The 22,823-nt window shown below is 39.0% G+C and overlaps 3 protein-coding genes across 5 annotated transcripts; 2 read left to right on the top strand and 1 right to left on the bottom strand.

The window, feature by feature from the left end:
• Positions 1 to 5,155: 5,155 nt before the first annotated feature.
• si:ch211-175m2.5 (uncharacterized protein LOC568697 homolog) lies at positions 5,156 to 8,922 on the bottom strand. Of its 2 annotated transcripts, XM_036002325.1 has the most exons (6): positions 8,556 to 8,922; positions 8,320 to 8,481; positions 8,097 to 8,196; positions 6,395 to 6,525; positions 5,917 to 6,211; positions 5,156 to 5,878 (listed from the first exon to the last, which is right to left on the bottom strand). In XM_036002325.1, exons 1-5 carry the CDS (start codon positions 8,607 to 8,609, stop codon positions 5,921 to 5,923), a joined length of 738 nt encoding a protein of 245 aa, XP_035858218.1. In that variant the 5' UTR covers positions 8,610 to 8,922; the 3' UTR covers positions 5,156 to 5,878; positions 5,917 to 5,920. The 2 variants fall into 2 exon arrangements, with proteins under 2 accessions (XP_035858218.1, XP_031158928.1); XM_031303068.2 differs by having other exon boundaries at positions 5,156 to 6,211.
• Positions 8,923 to 10,061: 1,139 nt separating this feature from the next.
• On the top strand, positions 10,062 to 13,762 carry polr2g (RNA polymerase II subunit G). The gene is made up of 8 exons (XM_031303069.1): positions 10,062 to 10,210; positions 10,521 to 10,630; positions 11,190 to 11,349; positions 12,302 to 12,352; positions 12,464 to 12,529; positions 12,869 to 12,940; positions 13,083 to 13,116; positions 13,557 to 13,762. The coding sequence occupies exons 1-8, from the start codon at positions 10,199 to 10,201 to the stop codon at positions 13,568 to 13,570; spliced, it is 519 nt and encodes a 172-aa protein (XP_031158929.1). The 5' UTR covers positions 10,062 to 10,198; the 3' UTR covers positions 13,571 to 13,762.
• Positions 13,763 to 14,010: 248 nt separating this feature from the next.
• eef1g (eukaryotic translation elongation factor 1 gamma) lies at positions 14,011 to 22,362 on the top strand. Of its 2 annotated transcripts, none has more exons than XM_031303066.2 (10): positions 14,011 to 14,147; positions 15,103 to 15,261; positions 15,512 to 15,575; positions 16,117 to 16,259; positions 16,400 to 16,543; positions 16,645 to 16,774; positions 17,832 to 18,036; positions 18,996 to 19,168; positions 21,322 to 21,446; positions 21,979 to 22,362. In XM_031303066.2, the coding sequence occupies exons 1-10, from the start codon at positions 14,136 to 14,138 to the stop codon at positions 22,135 to 22,137; spliced, it is 1,314 nt and encodes a 437-aa protein (XP_031158926.1). In that variant the 5' UTR covers positions 14,011 to 14,135; the 3' UTR covers positions 22,138 to 22,362. The 2 variants fall into 2 exon arrangements, with proteins under 2 accessions (XP_031158926.1, XP_031158927.1); XM_031303067.2 differs by lacking the exon at positions 14,011 to 14,147 and adding an exon at positions 14,317 to 14,335.
• Positions 22,363 to 22,823: the final 461 nt, after the last annotated feature.

The following is a 22,823-nucleotide window of genomic DNA, read 5'->3' as shown; positions in this document are numbered from 1 at the left end:
TCGTAAAATTAAATATAATCCTAAAAATAGAGAAACAAACAGCAACATTCAGCACCTGTAAGCGCACAAACAGCCATAAATGTGGAAAGCAGACATACACTACACGGCACAAATACCTACTAAAAAACAAGCAAGGATACACAAACAAAGAGTACAAGCATAAATCTCTCTATTGCAAATATGAGATGATGCATGACCCATAATCCACAGGCATAAAGTAATCTGAGTGAATGTGCATTTGGATTATCAGTCTGGAACAGTCTAATCTGAAACACTTCTCAAACTGGTTGATTGAGAGGTCATGAAACAGCTTCAGCCATGTGGAGATGGAGTGTGTCAGTGTTATGGTTACGATGAGTAGCAGAGGATATATCACTGAGAGTTGATGTGTAACATGTAACATTCCTATTCTCACTGTCTGATATTTAGAGTTCCCTTGGCTGCTGCCACACCTTTCTCTGTGAGTCAATGTTACTTTTTTTCATCATGATGCACTCATGTGACAAATGCTATGGCAAGTCTACCAGCACTCTGATCAGATTCAAGATGTGCAAATTTACTTTTTTGTCGTACCAATGTTTCCTCGTTCTACCTTGTCAACTATACTAATAAATTCATTGATGTCAATGGAAATATCATGGTATCCTTGGTGATACTGATTTAAATCTGTAAAACAATCCTGGAGTATTTGAAGGTTTGGCATATCCAGGCATAATCTAATAACATACTTTCAGAAGAAAAGTTATAGCACTAATCTAAATTAATTTGGGCTTGGGATTTTGCGATTGCCGCCCTTTTCTACACTGTAGCGATAACCTAAACAAATATCATGTAGATGATGACGCAAGTGTAGTCTGGTACAAAACAACATTACTAATGTGAATGCTGAGCGTCGGGGAGTGGAGAGGAGGGGGGGGGGATGGGGCAATTGTACTCGGGCACGGTACGAATAAATTGTAATATGAAAACGCCCTTTTTCTTGATCCATGGAAAAAAAGTGACTTGTGTCTCAAAATACATTTCGTATTGCACTCTGGTGTGTTGAGGCTATCAGCAGGCCTGCCATCAGGGAGGGTCAAAGGGTACAGAAGACCCCTGCCCAAGGCCCAGGGGGGCCCATGCAAACATCTATGGTTCCTGAGGGTGTGGATGAGGGGCCTAATTTGAAAAATGTTATCCAATATTTTAAATGTCAGCTCCAAACAGAAGCCCTAACACCAAAATCTGACATTTCTCATTTAGCCTATTTTCAAAGATGTGTTGCCTTTTTGGCCCTCGTCCTCCCTGTGTCACAGCTGTGTGACTGACTACATGTTCTATCTCTGATGTAGAATCTGTAGGGATTAGACTCCCAGTAAAGGGACAAGTAGCTGCTCTGTTACACGTGAAATTCCATCAAATTAAATGAATGCAAAAGACTCCAGCTGCAAATGCTCACAGAACATGTTTTTTTACCACACACACACACACACACACACACACACACACACACACACACACACACACACACACACACTTAGCTGGAGAATGTACATTACTGGGTACACACATTGTGCATATAGACTTGCCCACATGCATGCTCACGCAAACTCTTACTGTAACAGGAACTGACACATCCTTGTGTCTGCTATTTGCTAATGTCCCATATGTGCTTGCTTTGTTAGAATTCAGACCTTATGTCCGTCTGCATTCTCTTCAATGAGTCACACAATGCAAGTGCATCCCTTGTGTGTAAATAGAGCAGAAAAAGTCATCCTAAAATAGAATTCCTGATAAAATCAGTGTTACAGTCACTACATTTTATTATTTCCTGTTTGTTTTTTTAATCAAATGTAATCAAGTGCTTTTTTCATGCTTTTTCAAGTCAGATTTAATTTACCTGAATCAATTTTCAACAAATCCTGTGGACATGATTTTTGGCTAAACTGATTATTTAAATAAATAGGTGTTATATGTGCATAGGTGGCCAAAATCACAGTACCACTATTCAAAACACATCCCTGACTCCACTGCTTTCTGGTGTACTGAGGCTTCTGTGGTAGGAGAGATTCAAATGTCAAATGCCAGCTTATCTATGTAATTGTTTAACACTGGGTCATAATGTCGATGAAGAAAGAGGCCCTTATTCCTTCCTTTTGAGGGATTTATGTTTACTGTTCATTTTTTTAGTTGTAGCTGTCCTTCAAATACAGGTATTGCAACAAGATTTCACTTCATTTCAACAGACTGAGCTTAGAAAAGCATAGAAATGCAATGCAAACTTACAAATACTGCTTATCATATCTCATGTACATGACTCTGGTCTGATGTTCATCTTGCCTTCTAAGTTGTCTCAAACTCTGAAGGAATATTAGCATTTTGTATGAAAAAAAAAACATGATTTCATTGCCATGCAGCAGCTTTTTCTAATCTAGTAAAATATTTCTATGATCTACAGTATTCTCTCTGCTTGCCATTAAAATGCATATTGCTCTGACAAAGAATTCAAACTGTGAAAGTTTTTTTTTTTTTTATATCTTAATACTTCAACCCTGCTTACATGCCACCAGTAGTTTCCAACCTTGTGTCTTCGCATCCAGTCAAAGATACAGTATGAGGTTTTGTATTGGCTTTGAATTTGATGTTACAGTTAGTGGGTTGAAAAGGCAAACTATGCATAAGCACAGTTGAGAGAGTTTGGTCACCACAAAATAAAGAAAAAGCTGAACACACAATTTGGGGCAGAGCATTCCTCAATTATTTTTTTCCCACTTTAACTGCACACTCCTTTGCAGCTGTGAAAGAATGGAGGAGTTGTCTGACAACTCTCAGAGTTGTGTTAAGTTTGCTCTGAACACCCAGCGGAGGCATAAAAGATGAGAAGTGCTTCTTCCAGAACCCCCACTTCTTATCTCTCCTCAAGCTATGTGGGTTGACTCTAACAGCAGGAAGTCTGGAGGCTGTGTGCAGACGCAAATGGCAAATTCACAAATGAACAGTTTCATGTATCAAAGCATTACGTTCACTTGACATTTATTACTAGACTTCATATAAGCAGAAATAATTAATCTTTATCTTGAATCAAATATTTATGATGACATGGCCGTGGTCATCATTAAAAACTTTAATTAAAAGTGTATTTTTGACCTTGGTCACATGTAGTTGACAAAGCAATCTCACCACATAGAACATTACCGATGGTCATAGATGTGTATTTGTTTGAATGTTCATTAGGCTTCTCATCCATGTTGGCTTTACATTTGAGATTGAAAGTTCTTTCTTTTGTCCAACATCTCTATGGTTCATGACTCCTTTTCTAAAGTAGGTTCTTTCATGTTGTAAACATGGAGAGGCTCAGTCTGAGGGGGACCGTTTTTACCATAATATTCTACACTGCACATTCACTCTAGATGAGGGTTCTATGAGATGAGGGGTGTGAGTAAAATCTCTAAATAGTAGATGCCTATATATTCAGATTTTGGGGCAATTTAAAATAAATAGGGTTGCCAAAATCCCCTCGGAAATTGCTCTAAGTTCCCAGACCACACTCACAACCGCTGTGAGGACTGCTCAGATGAAGGATGCCTTAAGCCTGTTGCTCCTGCTCTTTGCTTTACAGTAATATGCACCCACATGGAAGTTAAGCTTCATAAATGATGTCTACTTCACTGGTGACATTTTTTTCACCTGACCCACAACCTTACCAATCCTCTTACTTGCATTACAGCTATGTTTTCCTGCTCTTTATCATGCCCCCTTTTTGACATGTGTGTATCACAACTTGTTTTTATCTGCCTGAGAATAAAGACAGCACTGAGCCTCCCCAGACTGCCTTTACAGTGTTTTGATTTGTCCATCAATGTGCCGACAGTCTACAATAAGAAACGGGTGACAGCCTCCACCTGAAAGACATTAACTTTGTTGTTAACATGTTAACATGTGATCTGTCAATTTGTATTCTGTTGAATTGGCCTGAAGAGTTACAAGATGAGTGACAACAGCAGCCACATACCATACATTAGCATTGTCTGGAAACTGTTGTCTCCTTTCAATACTAATAAGAGACATGGGGGTCAGGAGGGTTGGTGCCATAATAGAGAACCTGTAATAGTACATGACCACTTCCTGAGACATATGACACTTAATCACAGTACAGTAAGGACAGCACAGGAGCAGCCCTGAAAGAAAATTGTGAGTGAAATGACCTTCACTAACGTCAATACTGTAGATTAGCTTTCAAACGATTAAACAATGTGTCTCATGCTCTGTCAGAGGAATTCAATGCGAGTATGTGTATACTTAAAAAGTACACTACTACCACTACACTGAAGTAAATATCCAGTTTGAATGACTTTCAGAGTCTGGATGACTTTCAGCTCGTCACTCAACATGTTAAAACCGAAACATCATTTGTGATTCTTTGGACTGAGCTGTCATTCACCAGAGCTCTGTTCACAGTCAAACACATTTTCTCAAGTGAGCGAGGTAGCTTTCAAATACACACAATAAAAAAAATACAATATGTGCTCTCATTGCAGTTTGTAACTCCAACATCTATCATACATGCACACCCACGTAAATCTTCTGGTGACGCCTTGAGTCATGTTTGACTTGTATCACTGTAGATAATAGACAGTACAGGGACATCAGCATTAAAAGTAGGTTGCCAGAAAATAAAGTTTGGGAGATGTTGTGTAGCATACAGAAATTAGATCAGGAGCAGTGATTCTACACAACTCCAGTGAAAGAAACTAAATTATAGCTATGATTTGCACCCATCATGTATGATCCTAATCTTAATAATCATACTTATTGACAAAAATCCTTTTATCTGTATAAGGTTGTGTTGGCTAATGTTCCTCACATGTGCAGCTCTTATGGAGTATAACCTTCATCTTTTAATTATAGTTTAGCAGCGTACATTTAAGCCATTCCAATACGTGCATGGGTGTGGTGCCATCTGGTGGTGATACACAGTACTTTCCCATTAAGTGATGTCTTCTTTTTTTACTGTCCCACCACTGACTGTCCTGCCAGCAGTACACTGTGATAAAAAAAGTGATTTATTTCAGATAAATTATTCCCAAAGAAAGCTAAGTGCTAAAGTCAGAACAATAACTGCCAAATCTTACATATTATCAAGAAAAATAGTTTATTTAAAAGATAAAGGGAAGGCTTAGAGAAGCCGTTTTCATTTTAATACTTTACAACACACGCTTACATTGCTGTGAACAATGCCAGTAAGTTATTTACACTCTTCCTGGTAGTCACAGTAACAATGCATTGAGCAACACATCATAACACAAAGCACTTTCAACTGGTGAACAAGGAAATAAAGAGCTGGTTCGAGATTTAGTTTTATGTGATTTTTTTTTTTTTTTTTTCATAGGTTTTATAACCCAAACATGGAAGTTAAAAGACAATTATGAAACTGTATCATTAAGTGTAATGTAAAAGACAACTAGCTGCAAAGAAATAACTTTTCCCCATCATATGGCAAGTATCCAGTAAACAACCAGAGCCACCTAAAATTCAAAATGTCAAGGTAAATAAGCAGACACAATGAGTTACACACAATGACAAATTATATATATTACCAACAAAACCATGTCTACCCCATCAACACACACACAGGAAACTCAAACTCAGACTGTCTCTCTCATGCTTCTTCGTCATCTAAATGAGCACCATTTTTAAAAGGCACACATACTTTATAGAATCCTGAATTTTACGTGCTATGTTCACAGTAAAGGGCAGTTATTTTGCTTCCTTCCCATGTCAGTCTCTAGTTGTTCTCCATGCCTACCCTGACTCAGTCAAGCAACTGTGGAACCTAAATTATGATCTCAGGAAAAACTGACTAATTTCAAAGTTGACGTTCAAATCTGTAAATTGCACTTCAAAAAAAACATCTCGACATCTGATAATCTTGTCTGTAACGCTACTCCCCTTTCACTTGCCCTTTGTCCTTGCTCTTGTCCCGTGGTAACCGGCCCATGTTATAAAATTCTAAGTTTGGTCTCATGTCTGTGAGGTGGGCGAGCCGGTTGGACATGGCAAAGAAAGCAGTGATGGCAGCAATGTCCCATGCATCCTCACGGTCAAAGCCCACTTCCTCCAAAGACTGGAAATGCTGCTCTGTAATGGTGTCGCAGCGACACACAGCCATCGCAAAGTCCAGCATGGCACGCTCCCGAGGTGACAGCTCTGCATTCTCATAGTTAACAATGACCTGCGTGGAACAAGGGATGGAGCCAATTAGACAGAGCGGGAAATGTGTGTGATTTAATAAAGAACTTCTTTGAAACCCCAAAAATTGTGTTGTGATTGATTAAAATGCCTAACTTACAACAGTAACGGTGTATTATAATAAGCACAGCAGAGGCAAGTAGTACAAATCAATTAAAGATTTTACCTGATCGGAAAGAGTGGGTTTCTTAGAGTAGATGCGGTGCAGTGCACTGTGGGATACCACACAGTAAAGACACTTGTTGTGGATACTAGTAGCCACTACAATCAACTCACGATCTGCCTTGGTTAATCCGCCTGGAAGACATTACTTATCAAATGAATGTGAAATCATGAAAAAATAACACCCATTCACACAACAAGAATACAAATATAAAGTACATAGTATCAGAGCTGGCTGGCTGGTTTTAGTGAACAAAGTTATCCAGATAACTGAGTAAACTCCCTCTTGGTTCAGGTCCAAGATATTGAAGAAGTGGCCACAATACCAAAAAGGTTTGCATTCACATCTATGAGAACTCTGAGGTTGTAGTGTGTGATTTTAGCTGAAGTGGAGTGGGATACGTACAGGTTAGCTTTTGTTCCAAAAACTGTGTTAATGTCTTCTCAATAAGAGCTTTTTTATCATTCACTTCTGAAAAGCTGAAACATGATAATGGGGTGCTCTGTCCATATTCCAAGCCTTAATTGGTCTACCCTCAGGGTCCACATTTCTCCTTAGTCAATAAGTCACGGTTCACATGTGGGCTTACTAAGCACCCATTCAGTTTTATTTCACAAGAAACAAAACAAAGTGCAATTTAACTTTAAAACCCAATTAAATAAAAAGCATAGCAACAAAAAATCCTAATGTTCTCTGGAGATCTCTTGCTGAAATGACTACTCTGGTTTTATTATGGCCCTCTCCCTATGACCACGAGGACTCACTCTACTTGCCAACAGCGTTGCCAACTTATCGTATTTGTTGCTACATTTTTGAGACCCCATTGGTGACTTTATGTAAAACAAGAGCCAATGGACACTTTAAGTAACTTTATGAGAAGACAGTATTTACCTTCTTTTTTAAGGAGTAGCTTAATACTTCCACATAAGTCTGCAAGCTTCCCTGCTTCTTACAGCTGTGGTGTGGCTGTGGACATCTACTATGTTTGTATATGCTGCTTAGTGAGTAGCGGAGAGCAGACACCATGCAGCAGCAAGACACAAAAATTATACTAATCTCACTTTCTTATAGTGGCAACGGCATAAATTCGTAAATTAAAAAACGTAAATTATGTTTGCAAAGCGAACGTGCCTGAAAGCTACAGATTCAGTGAGAGACAAGATGCAGTCTGTGTCATTGAATCTACATGTCTAAGCACCTTTTCACCCTTACAGTGGGTGCACAACAAAACCCACAGTGCCTGTTTAAAGTGCCAGTCTGTATCGGATGGGAGTGGTTTCCTCTCCACATAAATTGTCTATTTTGTTTCACTACCTGATATTTACCTGTTTCTACCAGACCTTAGTTGCCATAGCTTCAACCACACTACCTGCCACTGTTCATTCATCAACTAAAACAGATTCAATATCCCACCTGACTCCTCATGTTTCAGCTGCACTCCAAAAAGGGGGTTTCCATGCCCCTGCTGTCACTAAAATGCAGCACACAACCAGAAAAGCCTGAGTGCAGCCCTGTAAACAGAGTCAGCAATACTGCTTATAAAGGTTTAAGTTTAGATTAAAGCTTGTAGAGTGTCATAGGGGCCCAGGAACAGAAATTAGATGTTTATACTGTTTCAGGGGCCCAAGCGCTGTCCTCAGGATGCCTAGCATTTCTATCAACGCCCTTACCACTTGCACTTACTGTCATGCTAACAAACACACACCTGATTCTTTGTTCATTAGTTCATTGTAGTAAGCGAAGAAGGCTCTGAACTCTGCTGGTCTATGGGAGAGGACTTTGAAGACATTGGGCAAAAAGCCTCCCTGTAAGGAAACGTGAAGTTTAGCAGGTTGTAAAATAAGACTCGTGATGTTTATGTGCAGTTAAATGCCTCATATATTAAGGATGTGTTTTTTTGTTTCTTTTTTTTTTTTTTTTTTTTTTACCTTTGACTCAACTTCCTCCATAAGCTCCACTATATCATAAGGTAGCTCTTTCTTGTAAGGAACTGGATAGCGACTGATGTTCTCCGGTGGCGGATCGCTGGAGAAATGTCTAATGCCCGCCGCCGCCTTCCCCCGAGACACGCAACCCGACCGGAGAGACGCCTGGACAGAGGAAAGTCACACGAGTTATACAGAAACTAGACTAGCAAAGCAGGAAAGTAAGTACGACAACTTACCAGCTGTGTGAACACAGAGGGACGAAATAACTTCGAGACGAGGTTACTCGCCATGTCAGTCGCCTTGCCTGGCTGGAAAGTGACCGTCAAAAACTAGCTGTCAGCTAGCTAGGGTAGTTTCCAGTCTTTCGAAAGCGATTAACAGAAGTCAAGCAAATACTTGTGAGGTATCGACTTACTGCTGCTAATGTAACTTAGTACAATAAAAAATATGTATCAGTCTTTTTAACTGTCAGTGGCCTGTCATTGTTGTTCAATTAATATAATGGGTTATAAGCATGCAATGATCATGACAGCGTTAACCATTTAAGTTACCTCGTGTGATTAAAATATTTTGTTTTGCTTCTTCCTCTTCATGACATGTCAGATGTTGACTGACCAGTCAAACAACCCAATCATAGAGCCGAATTGAGTCACGCCTGCAGTCTGTCCCCGCCCCCGTGCACTAATCCTCCTCCCCACCAAGCCCCTACAGATAAATAGTATAATTTAGGTTTGAGATGAAAAGGTGTACTGCACATTGAATGAGGTGGAAATGAAATATCTTACTCTTTACACATTTGATGCATATTATTATATTTTGTACATTATGCAATGGTTTGCACATGTTTTGTCCTGTTTTTGTATGTTATTACTTCTACTGTATTTATAAACTTGTATTGCATAAACTTTAATAAAGTACTTTAAAAAAGAAAGAAAAATAAAGACGGGTGTTTAAAGTTAGGGTTTAGGAGGCAGGGCAGGAGTGGAATATGATGGGGATACTGGGATCAGAAGGACAGGGAGAGGAGATAAGAATCACCAGGAAGGCACTAATTCAATTTTTAAAAGACACAGGCTGAGTAGAATTTAAGATAATTGTAAAATGACATGATGTTACACACTGCTGTACAGTAGGTGGCGGTTCTCTAATACATCCATGGTGCCTCCCAATATTTATTAGCCGTACCACATCATCTGTCATGGTCTGACTATAAATCCAACATGCACCATACAGTCTACGATATAGACCATAGACTGTATAATATACAGTCTATGATATAGACACATTTGCGCACTACTGTACATCCAGTCCATCTGTTTGCACTATTTCTATTTGTATAGTTTTACACTTACAGAACACTTGACTTCTACATAGACAATTTATTTATTCGTTTTTTTTATTGTTGGCCATTGACGCTTTTCATATACATTTATATAATATGTGTATAAACACCTATTTATGAATAGCCCTGTGTGTTCTTTACCTTTACTTGTCCAGCTTTGTTGTCCTTGTTTCTAGCTGTTATGTCTATTTATGTGTAAGTACGTAAAACGGAGTTAAAAATATGTCTCATACCTGGCCAATAAAGTGTATTCGATTGGTACCATACTATTTACAGTCTATATGGTTGGTACCATAGGTTGGTACCGGACCATAGATTGTATATATTAGTATTATACAGTCTATGTACCGGACTGAACGCATGAACGCTCCCTGCGAGACAGAACCCAGGGAACAAAAGCCCTAAGTTCGACCCCGTGCCCCGGAAATGATTTAGTCGCGAATGAGCGACAGGTTTTCATTCATACGAGAAAGACGTGTTTGCTAGTTTATCAAAATAAGACAATTAATCGAGTAGGAATTGAACATTACAGCAAACATGTTTTACCATGTAAGTATCTGCAATACCCTCCGTGTATGAGCCGGCTAATAGCAGTGTTTGCGTGTTTTGTTTGTCAATGTGCCTAGCTTAAGCTTTTAGCATAACATTAGCTAACGTAGCTGAACAAAACTTAAAATCCTCGCTGCATTGATTAGCGTTGTTGTTTTATAGTAATGCAGAAATCATAAATACAGTTTTAGTCTTGATTAGCTATCACATTTATAATAACTTCAAAAAAGTAAAATATCTAACATTATGCGACCCACACTACTAATAGAAGCGTTGTCTTGTAATGCACGTATATTTGTTGTGTTCTCAGATTTCTTTGGAGCATGAAATTTTACTACACCCAAGGTATTTTGGCCCTAACCTCCTAAACACCGTGAAGCAGAAGCTTTTCACAGAAGTGGAAGGTACCTGCACTGGCAAGTGAGTTGAGGCTGCAAGACCCATTTATGTGCAATTACATACAAATTACTTGTGTTTGTTCTGAGCAGAGCTCATTAGTTAAATGGTACAGAGGAGAGTTGTCATTTCAGTGAAATGTTAGACCTTTTAGATTGAAACAAAAAGTGCAGTGAACTTCAACCCAATGCAGAGATGCGTGTACACACTTTGAGGGATATAGGCAGAAATAAACAAATCGGCATTTCCGTCTCCTTCATAGGGGATAGACCATAGAATAATAATAGAAATTCTGGTAGGACTTACTTAGGGATTGTGCTATTTGACAACTTGTCTATACTATGTGTATAATAATGATTTTGATACTTTAGTTTAACTTTAGTCGTTTTGATTTATGATCTGTGGAAGAGAGTTTTGACTTGGCAATTTAAAAAAAACACACAGGCAAAGGCAACATATCAAAGCTGATATTTGTTATGTCCTTTAAGTCATCATGACAGTATCAATAATGCATAACAAAGTTATCAACTTTGTATTCATAATACTGCATGCACATATACATTGATTAATGTCTCCCCTTCAGGTATGGCTTCGTCATCGCAGTCACCACTATTGACAACATCGGGGCGGGTGTAATCCAGCCGGGGAGAGGGTTTGTCCTCTACCCAGTCAAGTACAAGGCCATTGTGTTCCGCCCATTTAAAGGGGAGGTGGTTGACGCTGTGGTTACTCAGGTTAACAAGGTGAGGGACAAAACAGTGCAGGTTTCCGGACTCTATGCAGAGTGCTAAACTGAAACATTATTCTTATATGATGACATGTGAAATCTGACATTAATTCTGACATATAATTGATACTATAATAAATCATTCTGACACGCTTAGTAACATTTTCTGATGTCCAAAACATGTACATTTACTTCTGAAAGATCTGCACAGTATTGTAACTGCCTGGTTATGTTTACATATGTTTTCCAACTTATTATGTTGTTAAAAAAGTGGAACGACGAGCTGTTTTGTGATATACACTACCGGTCAAAAGTTTGGGGTCACTTAGAAATTTCCATTCCTCTCCATTACAGACAGAATACCAGCTGAGATCAGTTCCATTGTTTTTTTTAATCAGGGCAGCAGTTTTCAGATTATATTATGTGCTTACATAAATAAAAAAGGGTTCTCGACTGTTGTAGAAAGAAGTGGCTGATCTTTAATGCAATATCTACATTGCCCATTATCGGCAACCATTCATCCAATGTTCCAAAGGCACATTCTGTTTACTTATCTGATATCATTTTAAAAGGCTAACTGAGAAAACATTGGAGAACCCTTTTGCAATTATGTAAGCACATAATGTAATCTGAAAACTGCTGCCCTGGTTAAAAAAAAAACAATGCAACTGATCTCAGCTGGTATTCTGTCTGTAATGGAGTGGAATGGAAATTTCTAAGTGACCCCAAACTTTTGACCGGTAGTGTAAATCATATTAATTATAAGTTAATTGTATTTTATGTTGGCTAATGCAATTCTCTACTGTTATAGAGCACATCTTTTAACTTTATCACAGTCAATGTGCTTTCAGTAAAGAGTTTATGCTACTGAAGTGGTTGATGTGTTGAATATGAAGAAATGTTAAATGATAATAGACATTTTTCTTTTGTGTCTTATCTAAATTATATTTTTTTCTATTTTCTCACAGGTTGGATTGTTCACAGAAATTGGTCCCATGTCTTGCTTCATCTCTCGCCATGTGAGTCAGCTTAATTTAACAACTTAATCTATAGTTATTGACCGAATCGGTTGGCTTCAATGCCCTTTCGATTTATATTATCTTTATCTCACAAGAAACTTTTTTTTGCAGTCCATCCCCTCAGAAATGGAATTTGACCCCAACTCCAATCCTCCTTGTTATAAGACACTTGATGAGGTAAGAATATTCATTATTTCTTATTACACGATTGAGATAAAAAATAAAAATAGCTCACAATATTACACAAAAGTTTTTAATCAAATAAATGTTCACCAAATATTTTCATTGCTTTGCCTTTGACATCTTTTAACATTAAATGAGCTTGGAAAAATCCAGGTAATTAATAGTAACACTGGTGTTAAGAAGGTTTTTTTCAGGAAGCAAGAATGGAACAAAAAGTATAATGTCATAAATTCTGTAGGCAAAGTAGTTGCGGTGCTGCTTGTTGTTCTGCTCCTGTCATTTGACTGTTGCTGAGTCTTGCTTTTAAGGATGTTTTCTTCTCTTCCTTTCTAGGACATTGTAATCCAGCAAGATGATGAGATCCGGCTAAAGATTGTGGGAACAAGAGTGGACAAGAATGACATTGTAAGTGTTTTTTTTTTTTCCTCCTGGCCATAGCCAAAGACATCAAAAAAGGTTGTGTCACTATATCTCAGATGTTACACAGTAGTTTATTAAATGGATGTACTGTATGTTGATTTATAATAAAGCGTTTCCCTTTTTTCAGTTTGCTATTGGCTCTCTCATGGATGATTATCTGGGTGAGTATTACACATAACATTGTCATACAGGTGGTAGATCTGCTCGTTGGATGGGCATGTATTGTACTGTATATATTTTAAATGATTTGTTCTTATATTCTATCCTATTATTATTTCATGTATATTGTATCCTATTGTTTCATGTATATTCTTTATGTGTGCTGTGTGTCTGATATTTTGCTGCTGCAACACTGGAATTTCCCATTTTTTTGGGATCAATAAAAATCTATATCTATCTATCTAATTGATAATGCCGTACATAGATTTATTTCATGTCAAATTGTTCTGCACAATATGGAAAATGTGATTCATAGTTTGACAAAACAGGTTTTTATTGCTCTAATTGTGTTACTCTGGTTGCAATGGAACAATTTTGGCTGTGTTTTTATTTTCTGTTTCATGGTTGATCGTTGAACTTGCCTTCTGTACTTTATTTCCAGGTCTTGTGAGCTGATTCGCCCCAGAGGAAGCACATTTCACATTGGACATTTTATGTAGTAGCCTAGTCATTTCTTTGTTAAAATAAATATTTTTCTACACTGATTGATAGGGTATTACAGGTAGAGAAGCATCATAGTGACACCATTGTATTATTATGCACAACCTACATTTGCTTTTATTTGATGTGTAAGATTGAAAGAAAACCCAGAGACTGCTTGCTAAATGTATAGCAAGATTATTCATTTGCTGTTTCTTACATGTAGAATTCAAAATGTCTATCAACTATATGGTTTAGTTTTTTTTGTACTGGAATAAAGTATTTTATTTGTTATATCTTTGTATGCTGTTTCATGTTTTAAATTGAATATCTTGTCAGAGCATTGATCTTTCTTTATGCGCAAAGAGACTTGATGCGCGGCTGCAACTGTGTGAAATGCGTCGCTCTGTGGCATAGACAGTATATAAGGCCGTACATATCCTGAGCCGAAACGTGAACGCGGAAATTGCAACGGCGCGCACGGCTTGGGGCCGTAAATACGTCAGTGGGACGCTCGTTCTTTCTTTCTCTCGTCCTGAAGATGGCGGCAGGGGTGAGTAAGATGGACAGATAGCTAGTTTTTGGGTTTTCTTTCAACTTTCCTGGCGCAATCCGCCGAAAATCTTACCCATCTGCACTTGTACTGAGCACATTTACACGTTAACAGTGTCCTCTGTCTGTTATGTAGCTGTTATTGGGGGTATTTATGGAGAATTTCATTCAGTGTTCATACAAACTATGGTTAGCTTTTGCTATTCTGACGTTGCATTCACTGTAAAAGACGCCCCTCTCCCGGCCCAGGCTTTTGCCACGTTAACATGGCTATTTTCGAGCCGTGAAAACTTAGTGTCGCATTTATAAGTGTTTTCGCCAGACGTTGGTGCTTCTGTCCTTTGTTGTAGTGTAAAGGCTAACCTGTATTTTACTTTGTTTGAAGCTAACGTTATACGAACGAAGACTGGTCGGGTTATATTACCGGTAACGATAGCTAGCATACGTTAGCATTTAAAGCAAGCTAAAAGCCACGTGAATATAGCTAATTTTTTCCCCTTGTAGCTGGTCAACTGCCATGTGAGTATAGTAATTTTTTTCCTTGTTGGTCCACAAAGTACTTTGGCAGTCGGTAGTTTTATCTAACTAACGTTATGACCTAGCATCACCCTGCTCCCAGTCCATTTTAAACAGATCGAGCTTATAGATTTGGATAGCATCATTCATTTTGAACTTTCATTTGTATCAAGAACACTACCAGACCAATATATTTCTCTACTGGATGTGTGGCTTTATTTACCATACTTTTCTTTCTCCCTAGTGTAATTTTAAATTAACCGAATTTGCATTACAGAGCGATATTTTTTTTCTTGTTCTTGTTACGTGATATTGCCATGAGAACATCCTTAGGTTTGCTCAACGTCTTGCTAACCTGGCAGCAAAAATGTAATTATTGTATGTTCAAATTAGATTTGTTATGTGTTTGATTAATGTAGGGTTGTCTCCCCTGTTTCCAGACTTTGTACACGTACCCAGAGAACTGGCGGGCCTTCAAGGCCCAGATTGCAGCCCAGTACAGTGGGGCTCGCCTCAAAGTCGCCAGCAGCTCCCCTGCCTTCACCTTCGGGCAGACGAACCGTACTCCTGCCTTCCTCAACAACTTCCCTCTGGGCAAGGTTAGTGCAGTAGTGCTTGGCTTGTAGGGCTATTGTTGTAGCTCTTGTTTCAACAATTAACGTGGCAAATCAGTTACTGCCTTCAAGACCATTAACCAATAATGACATATAATAAACTATAAGGGCTTTAACTATTTTGATTATGCCACTGTTGTGTAACTAACATGTTTCCACTTGACTCCATGATGCTCTACATAAAAAAAAAAACATGTTACATGTATTAAATCATTACTGAATTGTGTCCTTGTAGGTACCCGCCTACCAGGGAGATGACGGTTTCTGTCTGTTTGAGAGTAATGCCATTGCTCACTACTGTAAGTCACATTAGTTAATATGGTTAACTTAAGAGTCTTACGCAGAATTTGTTTTTCCAAAAGCTCCCTATTTATTGTGCACCTAAGTCTTAAGGAAGTAAAGTAAATGCTGCTTGGTTTAATGGACAGTTTCTCCATGAACACTTGGTGTTTCCCACAGGTCTAGAATTTGTGGTGGAATTTGTCACTTGAATCTGCAAACCATTAGTAAATTCATAAATTAACAGGTCACTGTGCTCTAGCACGTACATTACATGGACGCCTGCACACCTAAATGAATTGCACCATCATTAGTTACACCTGATGGACGGGTGTGACATGTCTGTTAAACTGTATGTGGCATTCTGTCAGAATTTTTAACTAGTTTGCACTTAACGCAACAGCTTTTCCATGCATGCTTTTAAAGGGACTACATCGGTGAAATAGAGTTAAATCCATGAAAAACAACTTTCATGCGCCCTGTGTACAAAATGTAGAATGATTATGATTCTACAGTTTTTGTTATTGCTTTCCTAAACGCTCTCCACCCTTTCAACCACAGTGAGCAATGATGCCCTGCGTGGTGCCACTCCCCAGGCCGCAGCCCAAGTGCTGCAGTGGGTGAGCTTCGCTGACTCAGAGATCATCCCTCCAGCCAGCGCATGGGTCTTCCCAACTCTGGGAATCATGCAGTTCAACAAGCAGGTGTGCAGCTCAGCATTTTCTGGTCAAGCCTAAGACTTAAATTATTATTTGATAGCTGTGGTGGAAGTTGGCGTGTGACACCCTGTAGTTGAGACTTGGCACGTATATTGTGTAGTCATTCTTCTGTCTGGGCTGTCCAGGCCACAGAGCAGGCCAAGGAGGATGTGAAGAGGGTCCTTGCAGTGCTGAACCAACACCTGAACACCCGTACCTTCCTTGTGGGAGAGAGGGTCAGTCTTGCTGACATCACTGTGGCCTGCTCCATGCTCTGGCTCTACAAACAGGTTTGACACACAGCAGATAACAGTAACACAAAGCATCTGAAACACTATTTCCATTGATAGTGACATTTCTTCGATCGATATTTGATATTTGTCCCCTGTAGGTCCTTGAGCCTTCTTTCCGGCAGTCTTACCCCAACGCAACTCGCTGGTTCACCACCTGTGTCAACCAGCCCCAGTTCAAGGCTGTCCTTGGAGAGGTCAAGCTGTGTGAAAAGATGGCCCAATTCGATGGTGAGTAACCTTAAGCAGTTAGTTACGAAGGCATACATATTGAGCATGAGTCTGGCTTCTGGAGCATGTCATTTTAAAGAATGTAATTAGACATGCACTTGCATTGTGTCACTCATTTTTTTTTTTTTTGAGCTGAAGTGAATAAAAAGATGTAAGAAAATAACTGCAACTTAACTAACTTATTTTACGTTAATCCGGTCTTTTGCATTCCCTAAATCGTTTAAACGGTAGCCTATGCTGTCATTTTCACTCACTTTTTGAAAGGCTGTATTATGTTTGAATGTCATCTACTAAAAATGTTGAATTTTTAACAGTTGTATTCTTAAATCTAAGGTAGATGTTTGTGGCTAAAGGATGACACTAAAAGAACTAGATGCCATTTGACAAACACTGGATTTACAGAGCTAATGTGTAAATGAAATACTGAATTACTTATCAAGGGTGCTGATAATTCCCTTAAACATCAAATTTCTTCTTGCAATATTAAAATTCATCTCCAAAGACCTAGCCAGAAGGATGCTCCCCTGTCATTGGGCAAGGCAGTGTCCAATCATGGCACCAAGTCTTAATCTGACAGGGGAAGAGAAACTTGAGACCATGTTCATCCCAGTCATCTCTGTTTCAGTGAGTAATAGGCTGGTTCATGCTATGGGCACAGTGTAAAAAAAAAAAAAAAAAAAAGTCTGATCTAAGGGTGCTGAAATATAGACAGAACTACCCTACAGGTGTTTTGGCCTTATCTGAAAAGGTGGGAATGGAAGTTGATGTGGCTCATCCAGATAAGCTTCAAGTGTTCAATTAAGTCATTTAAAATACATCATAACAGCATTGGTTAATGTTTGAAGTACAATTTATATTACATTGTCATGTGTGTGTTTCAGTGAGTAATAGGCCGGTTCGTGCTATGGGCACAGTAAGGAGTCTGACCTTAGGGTATTGAAATGTTACTCTATAAGACATAACTACTTTATGGATTGTTTTGAGTGCAAAACCAAAGCCAGATAATTGGAACATTTAACAGATAACATGTTTGTGATGCTTTCTTCTATTTCTCCAGCCAAGAAGTTTGCTGATATGCAGCCCAAAAAAGAGACTCCTCCTAAGAAAGAGAAGGGTGGAAAAGAGGCAGCCAAGCCCCAGGAGAAGAAGGAAAAGAAGAAAGAAGAGAAGAAGCCTGCCCCAGAAGAGGAGATGGATGACTGTGATGCTGCTTTGGCCGCTGAGCCCAAAGCCAAGGACCCCTTTGCACACCTGCCGAAGAGGTAGAACAATCTTAATGCTTGTCTAAAGTTGTTTTTTTGGTCAGCATTTTAGCAAACATTTTTTTAGATAGCAGTGACCAACAACAATTAATGTTTGCAGTGCAGTACACCAATTGGGAAACTCTCCTCTTTAGAGGAAACAGGTGGTCCCCTGTCATTGGGCAAGGCAGTGTCCAGTATGGCACCAAGTCTTAATCTGACAGGGGAAGAGAAACTTGAGACCATATATTCATCCCAGCCATCTCTGGTTCAGTGAGTAAAAGGCTGGTTCATAATATGGCCACAAACCAAACTGAACCTTAAGATCTACAGTAGGTCTTAGACTAGTGATTTGAACCATTACTCTGTAAGAGGTTGGATTGTGTAAGTAGTTCGTACTGCTTCAGTTTGATTTCCCACCTCATAACGTACAGTAGGGGTGGGGGAAAAATCTATTCACATATGTATCGCAATTTTTGTTTTATTTTTAAAAGTGGTTCTTTTTCTTAGAATCAATTTTTATTTTACCAATGATTTCACCAAAAAAAAGGATCGATAGCAGAAAGTACATGTTAGGTACTTTATAAATGAAATGTCAGACTGACTGACGTGATGTACAATCTTTTTAGAAAACAATTGGTCTTTAGAAATGTCTCATGATAGTGTATTATTCAGCCTTTTATTTTTGTTAAAGAGAATCGCAATACTCAATACTATCAAATCACAATACAAATGGAATCGGGACAAAAGCATATCGTCCCAGCCTGTGTGTGTGTGTTTTTTTTTTTTTTTTTTTTTTTTTTTTAAATGGAAATTGACGATTTTTGGCGCTGAAAAGTCATGTCTTTAATCTAATCATATCCTTGACACTTTGCCTAATTTCCACACCTTGTCTTTATCTCGCTTTACCCCACATGTACAGACAACAGATCTATATATGACTTGACCTTTTCCCTTTTTTTTCCTTTTTCTTTTTTCAGCTCATTTGTCATGGACGAGTTCAAGAGAAAGTATTCTAATGAGGACACCATGACAGTAGCCATTCCCCACTTTTGGGAGCACTTTGACCATGAGGGGTACTCTATCTGGTACGGCCAGTACAAATTCCCAGAGGAGCTTACACTTACCTTCAAGAGCTGCAACCTTATCACAGGTGAGACTCAGCAGCTGCCACTTCCCCAACACCTTGGATCTAAAGTGAATGCACATTTATCGTATGTCAGTCCTACTTATGTTATCTGGAGCAATAGGGTGCCTCAGTGGTTGGAAAGAAACTTTTTAAATGTGGTCATGTATTGCGGGGGGGCGGCTGTCACGTTAACAAATTTTGCTGGACGACCCCAGAAATTATTGCAATAAACGATAATGTCGTTCTGAGACCATTTTCATCTCATAATAATGGCATAATAATGCAGGTACACCTTTTCAAAGATCAATAAACTTTTATTTCTAAAGAATATTTAACACTGGAACTGGAAGACATTTTAAATATCCACAATATGTCTTTGATCTCCTTTAGTAGGTCGTCTTTCACGCTGTTGTACAGTTGTGGAATTGCCGTTTGTGACACGTATGTTCTCCCAGGTAATTTGTACTGGCTGTCAAATGTTTGCAGCATTCCTCGAGCGTGCAATAGTCTACAGACTCTGTACTACATTTAACAATTATTTATTAAACACTAAATATTAAATTTAAATATATAATTAATAAATTATATCTATGTGGCTATCTGCCACATGGCAAGTAAATGTTTGTATCAAAATAGTTCAGCTACTGTCTTCTGCTCCTCTGCTGTCTGCTGGTCAGAGCTTCGCGGGTGCGGGCCAACACTCACACCCACACCCCCACCCATACAACTGGCGCACACACCAGCCACCATGTCACTTCTTTTTACTGATAGCTATCGTTTACCTCAGGCTAATTAATTAGCTAGTAAGTGGCGATTTTTGGCAGCCAGCCTTCCAAAAGAAAGCACAATGAAATTAAATAACCGATCATTAACCGTTGACCGACAAGCAGGTAACAGTCTCAGTTCACTGTCCGGGAGCCTCTGACACACTGTCTGCACTCGGTATCTGCAGACAGCTGTAGGCTTTTACCGGTCAATGTTCTGTGCACTGTCAGACACATGCAGCCACTTTCCTGAAACCGCTTGCGAGACTGATAAGTCCACAGCGGCGTGTATGTCTGAGCCTGTCTCCACCTGCAGGTTGTCAACTGTGTGCTTTGGAATGAAAGGGAGAAAACATGACGCCGAGTAACACGGTGGATATCGCTCATATACTTATTTTTTATTTTTTTGACGGCGCCTTGCGCACTGCAAAGTGCTGCGGGTAACCCTGCCCCAATGGAAAAATTATCGAGCTCATTTGTTTATCGAGCGACTAATTGATTTGACTATCGCGACAGGCCTAGTGTTGGTGTGAGTTTCCTCCGTTAGTTCCAGTTGGCTCCCTTGGTCCGAAGACAAGCAAGTCTGTTTTTTTAATAGTGGTGTAAATGTTTGTTTTGTTAGGCAAATGGGTATTGATCATTACTTAAATGTTGCTTGTTTGTAAATTATTTCTTTTAATAATGGATTGCAAGTAAGGCTTGTAGAATTAAAATCACCTGGAGGCCTAGTTTGTAGATTCTTTAGTGACATGAACATGTTTCCTGAGAGGTTTGGTCCATATTTCAGTGTAGCACAGCTTTTCTGTGAAGTTGACAAAAGATCATCCTCAGAATACATAACTAAGGATAAATTTAACCAGGTTTGGTCGCCGCTTAAGCCACTGCTTGTCTTTGGAATAATTACATTTTAAAACCTTAGCAGCTGCTTCTCAAAAGTTTTTGTGCAGAAACAGGCCTGTACACCAACCAGGAAACTCCCCTCTTTAGGGGGAAAATGGATGCTCCCCTGTCATTGGGCAAGGCAGTGTCCAATCATGGCACCAAGTCTTAATCTGACAGGGGAAGAGAAACTTGAGACCATGTTCATCCCAGTCATCTCTGTTTCAGTGAGTAATAGGCTGGTTCATGCTATGGGCACAGTGTAAAAAAAAAAAAAAAAAAAAAAAAGTCTGATCTAAGGGTGCTGAAATATAGACAGAACTACCCTACAGGTGTTTTGGTCTTTGTTTGGCCATATTTGAAAAGGTGGGCATGGAAGTTGATCATCCAGATAAACTTCTAGTGTTCATTAGGTAATTTAAAAAAACAAAACAAAAAAAACATGCATTGGTTAATGTTTAAAGCAGAATTGATATTACATTGTATGTTATGACTTTTTGTTTCTATTGATAAAATGTCTCAAACCCTTCACAGGTATGTTCCAGCGCCTGGACAAACTCAGAAAGAACGCCTTCGCCAGTGTCATCTTGTTTGGCACCAACAATGACAGCAGCATCTCTGGCATCTGGATCTTCAGAGGCCAGGACCTGGCCTTCACTGTAAGTACTGAAAAGGGTAAACGCACCTTTCCTGATAATGTCCACCATAATAACCATCAAGCATTTAGTACTTGATTTGGGCATTCATGTGCGTAGTCACTATGAAATACTTGACTACAGCTCAAATTAAATGCATGTTTCCTGAGTGACAAAATGTTTGCTTGGATGAGACTCATCTCAGAGTTAGTGGACAGTCCCCTGTCATGGGCAAGGCGGTGGCTAATCATAGCACAAAGTCTTAATCTGATGGGGGAAGAGAAACTTGAGACCATGTTCATCCCAGTCATCTCTGTTTCAGTGAGCAATAGGCTGGTTCATGCTATGGGCACAAATGATATCCAAGTTGAAGAGTTAAAATTTACTTTAAATATTAGATGTTGTAAATTGTTAGATGTCTGCACTGCTGTTTGGGATTTTTTTCATTTGTTGTATTTAGTCAAGTGATTTAGACTGCAGCTCAGAATTAAAATGGTGAGACAATGTTCAAGTAAATGAGTCTTAACAAAGCATATTTTTGAAATTCCCATCCTAGCTGTCTCAAGACTGGCAGATTGACTACGAATCATACGACTGGCGCAAGCTTGATTCAAAAAGTGAGGAGTGCAAGACCATGGTAAAGGAGTACTTTGCCTGGGAGGGAGACTTCAAGCATGTGGGCAAAGCCTTCAACCAGGGCAAGATCTTCAAGTGAGAGGACACTGGGACAGCCTGAACAAAAGCATTATGCGCTTCTGATTTCCAGCACTTAAAACCAATGGACTTTCAGCCACCACGTGCTTACTTTACTGCAAGAATGACTTGGAATGACAGAGTTTTGAAGACAAGTGAATTGTCTCAGTGGCCCCAAACTGGTTTTTTGTTGTTTGACCTGCGAAATAAAGCATTTTCCACAATGCCATCTATGGGATTTAATGTCTGTGGTCTGACTTCAGTCTGTGTGTTCAAAGTTTTTGTTTTGTGTGGAAACTCATCTATAAATGACTTTAATTTCCTACATCCCTCTCAAGAGTGCTACTCAGAAAAGGGACAAAGTAAATGTTAATGGTTCAGACTACTATATCAATAAAAAGATGAGTAATGTAGCAGCTGCTGAAAATCTTGCTGTAGAAGTAAACGTTATGTAGAAGTTAATTGAACACTTGACATCAGTGTTGTGTGATAAGAACACACTTGACCACACCCAATGGCAATGCCGGGTGTGGTCGGAAATCGGTCGGTTATTTTCCACCAGAAGCCAGTGAAACAAAGCTTTTCAGCTTGGTGTCAAGTATCTTAACATTTGTGACTCATACTAGAAACTTTGTGTTCCACTTCTACTGTTGATTTTGTGAATGGGTGAATACATTTAGCATCCTAACTGGGAAACATTTTCTTTTG

The sequence above is a fragment of the Sander lucioperca genome, chromosome 1, assembly GCF_008315115.2.
Source record: "Sander lucioperca isolate FBNREF2018 chromosome 1, SLUC_FBN_1.2, whole genome shotgun sequence".
NCBI classification, from domain to species: domain Eukaryota; kingdom Metazoa; phylum Chordata; class Actinopteri; order Perciformes; family Percidae; genus Sander; species Sander lucioperca.
Note: the sequence above shows the minus strand (reverse complement) of the source record. Positions and strands in the feature narration are given on the sequence as shown.

Coding starts and splice junctions, on each gene's coding strand:
- polr2g (XM_031303069.1), top strand. Junction 10,631..11,189: donor GAAGGTACCTGCACTGGCAA/GTGAGTTGAGGC, acceptor TCTCCCCTTCAG/GTATGGCTTCGTCATCGCAG. Junction 12,530..12,868: donor GTTATAAGACACTTGATGAG/GTAAGAATATTC, acceptor CTTCCTTTCTAG/GACATTGTAATCCAGCAAGA.
- eef1g (XM_031303066.2), top strand. Junction 19,169..21,321: donor GAGCTGCAACCTTATCACAG/GTGAGACTCAGC, acceptor AACCCTTCACAG/GTATGTTCCAGCGCCTGGAC. Junction 21,447..21,978: donor GCCAGGACCTGGCCTTCACT/GTAAGTACTGAA, acceptor TTCCCATCCTAG/CTGTCTCAAGACTGGCAGAT.
- si:ch211-175m2.5 (XM_031303068.2), bottom strand. CDS start 8,609: ATGGCGAGTAACCTCGTCTCGAAGTTATTTCGTCCCTCTGTGTTCACA. Junction 6,526..8,096: donor ACTAATGAACAAAGAATCAG/GTGTGTGTTTGT, acceptor AATGTCTTCCAG/GCGGATTAACCAAGGCAGAT. Junction 6,212..6,394: donor AACCCACTCTTTCCGATCAG/GTAAAATCTTTA, acceptor TGTTCCACGCAG/GTCATTGTTAACTATGAGAA.